Here is a 9115-nt window from a genome sequence, read left to right as displayed (position 1 = left end):
TGTTAGTTCAATTGTTAATTAAATTGTAAATCTTTTCTCTTTTTAGAATTAGATCGGTAGTTGAACTAGTCAAGCCACTAGTTTTAAATATTATTAGTCTGTCCAACTCATCAAATAAATCATTTAAAAATTCATAAAGATAAAAATATTTAAAATTAAAGAAACTTAGTTCAATTGGTTTTTTAGCTTGGTTCAATTGGACTGTATCGGTTCTTGGATCAATACATTCAACCCTGTCTCCGGACCACTACCCCGACCAATTCCTGATTTAGTTTTGAAAATTCTAATTTTAATTGATGAAACATAATTTTGGATCTTGTTAGGTAGAGCAAGTAGGTAGCGAAGTTTGAAAATAAAATTAATCGCCAACATCTCAATCTTTAGAGGGCAAATTTTGAGCATTGCTTCTATTCCTAGTCATTATATAGGAAGAAGAAAGAAAATAAAGAAAAAATAGAGATAACTAATGTAAAAAGAAGGAAAAATAAAAGAACTAAAAATATATTTTTGAGTTTATAAGAATTGGAAATTCATTATTTATTGGAATTTTTAGCGAATATAGCATTTTGATGTAAATTGGGTAAATAAGAATGGTTTAAGTATCATTTCGACTAAAAAAACTTAGGTACCAAAATAGGAAATAAGTCATAGTGTAAGTACCAATTTGTGGGTTAAGTCTTTTAAAATAATTAGACTTAACAGTTTAACTAATAAAGGTATCAACTTGGAGGAAAAAGTAGTTTATATACTTGTGACCAAAAAAATTTTAGGTGCTAAAACGAAAAAAAGGGTATAGCTTAAATAACAATATAGCTTAAATACCAATTTGTGGATTAAGTTCGTAAGTTAATTGAATTTTTAGGATTAGGTCCAAATTGATGGCATATGCAAAAATTGAGGATAAATTTATTAATTTTTTTTAGATTTAAGATCAAATTAATAGATTATTTATAATATTAAGAGCTAAACAATAAAAAGAAGAAAGTAATATCAATATTCTCATCTGGTGACGAAAGTATTTTAATGATAAAAGTGAGTAAAAGATTGAATTAAACTAAGGAGGACTAAATTAATAAAAAAATGTAAGTGATGAAAACAAGAAAAGATTAGAAAGTGACAAACCGAGTAGTTTACACAGCATAATACTCCGAGTAACACAAATAAAAGTAATAGAAAGAAAAAGCATAAATATGTATACCTATAATGGCATTTCCCATTCTTTTCGCCTTCCCAATACATAGAAGTCTTGAATTTCAATTTTAAGTTCTATACTTAGTTTTAATATAATTATTATCTATTTCTATTACAACTACAGTGTTGATGCTATTTTTCTATTCTAACAAAAACATTATCTTATCATAGGTGATTTTAGGAAAAGATTTTACATCAATATTTTTAACATTTGAACTTTTTCTTAATTTTGAAATGTCACATTTAATGGAAGAATTTTAACAACTAAAATTGAAATTTTAAATTCCTAAAATAAATAAATTAAATTCCTAAAAATAAAAGTAGAGGTGTTATTTGAACTTCAAAATTTCTTTTCTCTATAATTTGGAATGAACAACCAACGTGAAGCATGGGAAAATCATACTAAAAAATTAAAAAGGGGGGAACAAAAACTAAATAAGGCAACCGCAAGGAGAAAGGTACCAATCCAATCCACCGCAACTCCCCATACCAAACCCTAAACATTAAAAGTAATAAGCCCCAAAAGTGCAAATAAATAAGTCTTCAAAGAAGTTAATAAAATAGAACTTCAAAGAAGGAACCAAACACCAACATACGTTTATTTCAAAGCCATGTTGCGGACTAAAAGCACCTTTGTCCGATATAAGTATACTAAAGACACTCCGAATACATGAAAAAGAACCTAAGAGATTATTGGAACACATACTCCTATTTGATACTTGTACCCGAATCCGAGTAACATAGATGCAATGTTGGTATGACTGAAAACTAGAAATGGGTTTCATACACAAATCAGCATCAGCTAAGACACATGCATCAAATAGCCAAAATCATGGTACCAAGATTCCATGCTAAAAGTGCACAATTATTCTAAAATTTTAACAACATCTTGAACGCATCTGTATGCCTAATAGTTCTGTATCGGCATACACACATTCAACAGTTCAACATGAAAAACATCGAAAACAACAAACCGAACATTCACGACTCTCACCATATTATAGTCTCACCCCAAATGAACTTCGTTACATCAGGCCCGCTTGACCACACAGGTCAAACAAATCATGCAATGAATGAAACAAAAAGAACATAGCTTCAGAGAAGTTCATACAATCAAGATGGCACATCTCAAGGGAGTTCGGACATTTGACAGACGGCAGGCATATTGTTCCATGCACAAGAACCAAGGCCCCATGCTTGACTTGAGATAGATGTTCCAGCTGCCATATTCTTGTATTCACTACTCAAATCATCACCAAGAAGGGCTGCTATGGAGTCGGTCATGATGGTTTGGTCCTTATCGTAACCAGAATCTTGCTCAAGCCAATTAGAAGCAAGTAATGTATCAGGGTGACAACTGTCCAACCGAATAGGAGCCTCATTTTGTATCTCTGGGGTGAAAACATAGTCAGCTGGCTCTGATTTCACATGAGACTCTGAAAAACAATCTAAAATTGAGTTACTACACACTAGAAAAACAATAGAGAAATTGAGCACGTACATTTCTCGCCAGTACACTTGGAATATTAGATCAAGTAGGGATGACGATGGATAGTTAAAAGTTGGATATCCAACACTATTTGATCCGATTTTTGCGGATTCATATCTGATATACAGATATTAGATTTATAACCTGAGACAAATTCGGAGCAGATACAGATAGGAATCCTAGGATATCTGAATAGATATCCATTTACATTTTAGTAAAAACTAAAGAATATCATGTTTATCAAGTTTAGATCAGAGAGGTGCTCACCAGTAAAGGTTTCAGCAGGTGGCTGTTCATCCAACGTACTGCCACTTGCACTGATACACTCACTTAAAAGAGAAGTTGCCGAATGACCCATTGGAGAAAGAGGCTCACCACAGTTTTCCCATTCTGTCTCACAGATGTTGAAGGTGGAACTTTCAGCTATATCACCAGGAGTAGCTGAATATGAACTCTTCTCAGATGCATGGTTCTTTGCACTGCTTAGAGTTTTTGCCTCATGAAGTAAAGCATCCAGCAGGCCACTATTACGGGGTGAAAGGCTATCTGACTCTGCTATGCTGGTTGGTGGTGGTGACTGGATAAAAGCATCAACAGACTCAAGTAAAGGTGGTGGGCAAGAAAATGTGCCCCAGTTACCTAATTCAGTTTCTGGATATTGGAGTGAAGGGAGCTCCAACTTCACAGCCTCCAAAGGAGGCTCTGAAGCAGAGAAATTGCCATTTGAAAGGTTATGGCTACCTGGGAATACACCAAATTGCAAGGAGTTCTTGGTTGCAGGATCTGGTTCAATTGGAAAAGACAACCCAAAGGATTGAGCAGCCTTGTCTGAGATATCATCTTGAAACTGCTCAAACAAGGGGCATTCATTTTTAACAGCACCAGTGTAACCAGGGAAAAAGGCTGTAGCTTCTCGAAGACGTTTCTGGCGATGGATTGTTGGTGGCATGAAACTACAATATTGAGAACCTAGACCTTTCATCAGCATGCTGCTTGTAGATATATCAGGAAGTTCAGGGACGTAAGGCAGGACATTTTGACTTGTCTTTAAACTGTCAAATATGACATCAGGTATCTCATAGCTGTTGTTCTGCAAGATATCATGAGGTCCTTCATCCCCTCCATTAACTGCACTGGTACCATGACTGTCCTGCAATGCTTGCAAGCACACTTCAGGAGGGTAGAGAGGTAACCCAGCACGCTGACGTCTCTTAATCCGGGTATTCCAATAATTTTTTATCTCATTATCTGTACGACCAGGCAACTGCACAACAGAGCAAAGAGAGTTTCAGACACCTAAAAGACAGATGTATAAAACTTTGGTAGCTGGAAGTTTTATCATGCTTTGAACTAGTGTTTAGCATTTCCAAGGTGAAATAGCTGCCATAGAATTCTGGAAAACATAATTTGCTATTGTTCAGCATCTAGCACAAAAAATCATAACACAGAAAAAATGCTAAATGTGGTTTATTCAGGAGTAAGATCTGATAAGAACAGGGGATGGAAGAAGGGGAAATCATGATACCGAGCAGTGTTTTTTATTAATTGTTATAATCCGGGGATATGACCAGTTCAACCAGGCCAGGAATAACATTGCTCTTATGTGTGAAATCACATAAAAATCACTAAACCACTGTCTCAAGTCATTTAACCTGCCATAAATTTATTATAGAAGGAAAGTGTCCAAAGTCTACTTTTTTTATGTAATACTTTTTAACTCTTTTTTATTTCAGGTTCAAAAAATTTCTGTATTCAACCAATCATGAAAATAACTAGATCCACAGTAACTGAATTGAACACTCACATGTGCAGCCATTCGAGCCCATTTATTTCCCATCTTTGCATGGAGCTCAATGATCAGCTGTTCTTCTTCTTGAGTAAATGCCCCTTTCTTCAAGTTTGGCCTCAAGTGATTTGCCCAACGTAAGCGACAACTTTTTCCACAACGAAATAGTCCAGAGTGCTTCTGAACAGCATTCCAGTTGCCTTCCCCATGCTTCTTCACATAGTCAATTAAAATTGCATCTTCAGCAGACGTCCATGGTCCTTTCTTCAGAACAATTCCCCCACCGGTACCTCCTCCACAGTTGCCATCATCAATCAACGATGATTCTGTCTGATCCTTAGAGAGAATCCCATCTTCCCTCTCATTTTTGGTGTGACTCATCTCTTTGTAATCACACACAAACTCCCTACCAACAAGTGAGAACCATCCAAAACCTGAAACAAGAGAAAAGATGGAAAACACGCAAATTTAAAATACCAAGAACCAAAGAAAACGCAGAACCTTTTCCTCTCACTTTTTCATAATTGCACTCAAACTGCTATAGGTACATGATTATCTCTCTCTCTCTCTTTTTACGATATACTCGCTTTATGCATCACGACAAGCTACAAGTGGATCAACCAGCTGACTCATTTATTCAAATATTAAAGAAGAAATTAAGAAAGCATAAATACACATTTTAAATCTATGGAACCAAACAAAAGTTGTTGGTAAAATATATTCACATCTCTCCACATAGAACGAATTCGGAAACGACATATAAAGTCGTCTCTCAAAGGATAGCTGTTTTGCGGCAAAAGAAAACGTCATCTCTCTACAGATAACCGATTCGCAAATGACCGAAAAAGTCATGGAATGCAGAAAGATTAGAGACGGTAGACAGAAAACAAATTTATCCGCAGAGTATAAAATACAGCAAACATGGATGTAAACCGTGTATCAAGGTCCAATTCTATTCCAAAAAAGGAAAAATCGCTTCAATCTTTGGAAGTTCAATTAAACCCTTTAACTTAATTTAGAAAGCGAATAACACATTTCCAGAAATGATGACAATAAATAAGTTCAGATAAAAGGTAAAATCCAAAATGCATTTATTGCAGAATAATTCTGTCATAAGTTACTCCAATAATCCATCATTAATAATCTATACGCTGCAATAATTGCACTGTCAACTATCTAGTTACATTAGATTAATCCATATCTACCAATTTCAATAAAGAATCAGAAAAAAGAAAAAAAGAACTACGCGAAAAAAAAATCCAAGGAAATGTAGAACTCGATTACCTGCCTTAAGGAGTAGGAGAAATTTTTGCCAAGAATACGAACTCTTTGAATTAGCTCAAGAATGGTTTCTGATTGAACTGAGAGCTGAGGTAATACCGAAAACTAGAAATCTGAAAATCAACACAAAAAAGATAATTAAAATTACAACAAAATCCTTGATCTAACAATCATTAATAACAAAAGAGGAAACCCTTAAACCAATATATATATATGAATTCTAACCGTAATTTTTGAGCTAGAAGAAAAAGGATCCGAGAATAGAAAGAACAAAACATCGAGATTCAGCAAAACAAACGATTAAAAAAACACAAATGGGAAATTTTTTTTTTCCTTTTTATTTTTTTATTGGAATTTTGAGGATTTGTGATTGGGGAGAGAGAAAATCGAATGAGAAAATGAAAAAAATAATAAAGAAAAGAGAAGTAAGAGAAGGAAATGAGAGAGAATGGGAAGCTAAAAGCTTAAGAGAGAGAAAGAGAATAAAAATCGTCAAAAGTAGAGGAGATATTGGAGAAAAAAAAGGAAGATTTATTATTATTTATTTTTTTAAGCAAATTATATAACTCAATTATCCAACATTTTTATTTTAGGTATTCAAATAAAAAATTTATAATTTAGACACTATTTTAATCATTTTGGCCACTCTTATTTAAACCCTATCATAGATTGAATTACATGTTAAAACTTAAAAAGATCTGTTTAAAAAATAAAAATATTTGAAAAATAAATATAGCTTCGAAAAATGAGCTTGAACAATAAATAAGACTTCTTTTCTAAATGAGTTGAGCCTCGTGTAAGTTCTTTTTAGCCCTTCTCGGCCCAAACTTGTTTTGTTGTTGTTTTGTTGCTGCTTTGTTACCATTTCGCTATAATATTGCTAGTATTTTGTTGTTATTGTTTGGATATTACATAACTCTTATTTTATTATTAATTTTGCTACTATTTTAGAGTATTTGTTTACTAAGTTACAACCATCTTAGGCCAGTTTAACATTGCTTCTCAGAAGCACTTTTGAGATAACAGTATTGCTAAACAAGATGCTTCAAAAGTGCTTTTGGAACAAAAAAATTGCTTCAGAAAAACATTTTTTTATGCTAAAAGTAGAAATAAAAAATTTTAGCTTTTACCCAAATGTGTTTTTTGACCCAAAAATGCTTTTGAAAAGTATTGCTAAACTAATGTTTAGTGTTATTTAAGCTTAAATAAATTTTGTATGTATCAAAGTTTTTAAATTTGTTTTATATAAAAATAATAATTTAATACTGAACAAAATGGATCGACTCAGGTTTAACATTTTTAATTTGGATTAGATTTGAACAAAATTTTAAACTCATTTTTGGACTAAGCTAAACTCAAACCTAAAATTTTACATCAATCTGATTCAACCCAGAGTCGGGTCCATTAAAATCCAAACAAAAATAAAAATTTCTGTTAATATTTAATAATATTATTATTTTAAAATTACACATTTTATTTCTTTGTTTCATCGTCACCACCGTCCTTTGCTCACTACAAATTTAGAAAAGGTTAGGTACATTTTTATCCATCTGATTCATACACAAAAAAATAGTCTAAAATGTTAAATCTAGATTAATATGATGTAGATCAAAAATAAATCTAAAATAATCTCATTTCATATTAAAAATGCTAAATTCGAGTAGCTTCAAAAATGAATCTCTTGTTTCATCTTTCTAATAAAATCTTCACATTTCTTGTTTAACTCTTCATTACTCAATGACTTAAAAGATCTTCAACTTCATCCTCCTCTATTGAAACAACCTCATTTGATCCATCTTCTTCATCTTCATCTTCTAGTTCTACAACCAAGGGCACCTCTTCTTCTCTTTCAACATATTCTGCAACAAGTCTCTTTTGAAATGGACCCTTTTGGCTCTGCCTTTGATGATTCCACCTCTAAATTCTGTGTGGCTACCTCCCTTGCTCATCTTCACACCCTTTTCAGCTTTAATATCGGTCTCTACACTACAACTATCGATCAAACCAGAGCTGGTGGCAATGTAAAGCAAAGCAAAAACATGCAATTCTTGCCTACACTGAAACTAAAGAGCTCTAAACCATATGCCAAAGCTTAGAAGTTGAATATAAATGGGTAGGATAATATAACAGAAAGAAGTGAAAATGGGAGCAAAATCTTGGTGAGTAGCTTCAGCAAATGAGAGGTGGTGATGAATTGAAGTGGGGTTTGAATTCTCTGGTTTTTGTTCTTAATCTCCATGCTTTTTATCTTCTCTGTTGGGCCATGGAATAGGGATTGAGAAAAATATTTGAAGAGAAACAGAGAGGAAGCTTTTGGGGGAGTAGATTCATAACATTAGCTCAAGGGAACAGATAGATTTTTTTTATTTTTGTAATTTTTATCATTGGAAAAATATAATTTCGTCATTTTAATAATTTATTTTTTATTTTTAAAATATCAAATTAAAATTTTATCATTTTAAGGGATTAAAGTGTATTTTAACTTTTATTAATTTAAAATTTTAAAAATTTTAAACGACAAAAAATTTTCATTTTAAGATAGCCGAGTTCTTCCCTACCTCTAGTTACGCCCCTGAGGAAATTATTGACTCCAATTTTCTTTTCTAAATTATTAGTCAACTTTTTTGTGATTTTGGTAACGAAGGATGATGATGATGAACATGATGACGATGAAAGAAAGAAAGCAAATGCGGAAATTTTAAAATAATAATATTATTTAATAGAAAATTCTATTTCTGTTTAGATTTTAATGGGAATGATTAAAATAATTAAATTGTGTAATGTAAATACTTAAATTGTAAATTTTATTCAAGTTTTTGATAATTGGTTGACTATCCATATAATTTATCTTATTTTTTAAGGATTATTATTATTATTAAGATTAAGATTAATTAATTATTTATATATAAATATAATTAATAAATTATTTTTCAAATATTTACAAATGGATAAACATTATCCTGTTTTTACAATGACATTTTAGATGGTGATATTTGTGATTTGGAAGTAGGGATGTTGATTTTGGATTTTTTTAATTCTCAATTTTTATATATATTTTTATTTGCTTTTAACTTTTTAACAATTTATTTTCTTAGATCGAATTTATGTATAATTTATAAGTGTAACTTTTAAATTTTTAAATTTATAATGTTGATATTAATTATATAAAATATTGATGTAAATTGGGATTGAAATTATGTTTTATACTCAAATAATTATATTTCACTTTTAAAGTAGTGATTTAAAGTCTAATTATTTTATTTAGCATGTTTAAAATTGATTTTAATTTTTGGTATAATGATTTATTTCGCCTCCAACTTTATAAAAAATATATTTTAACCTTTCATTTAATTTTCCGCCTTTTATCC

The 9115-nt window shown here is 31.7% G+C and overlaps 1 protein-coding gene across 4 annotated transcripts; it reads right to left on the bottom strand.

The window, feature by feature from the left end:
* Window positions 1-1949: 1949 nt before the first annotated feature.
* Window positions 1950-6209, bottom strand: LOC105773957 (transcription factor MYB33). 4 transcript variants are annotated; one of them, XM_052632828.1, is made up of 5 exons: window positions 5973-6209; window positions 5751-5860; window positions 4485-4900; window positions 2948-3944; window positions 1950-2639 (listed from the first exon to the last, which is right to left on the bottom strand). In XM_052632828.1, the coding sequence occupies exons 3-5, from the start codon at window positions 4845-4847 to the stop codon at window positions 2320-2322; spliced, it is 1680 nt and encodes a 559-aa protein (XP_052488788.1). In that variant the 5' UTR covers window positions 4848-4900; window positions 5751-5860; window positions 5973-6209; the 3' UTR covers window positions 1950-2319. The 4 variants fall into 4 exon arrangements, with proteins under 4 accessions (XP_052488788.1, XP_052488789.1, XP_012451646.1 ...); XM_052632829.1 differs by having other exon boundaries at window positions 5755-5860; XM_012596192.2 differs by having other exon boundaries at window positions 1950-2627; window positions 5973-6207.
* Between the last annotated feature and the right edge of the window lie 2906 nt (window positions 6210-9115).

This window comes from Gossypium raimondii, chromosome 6 (genome assembly GCF_025698545.1).
Source record: "Gossypium raimondii isolate GPD5lz chromosome 6, ASM2569854v1, whole genome shotgun sequence".
Taxonomy (NCBI): domain Eukaryota; kingdom Viridiplantae; phylum Streptophyta; class Magnoliopsida; order Malvales; family Malvaceae; genus Gossypium; species Gossypium raimondii.
This window is presented reverse-complemented; position numbering and strand designations above follow the sequence as displayed.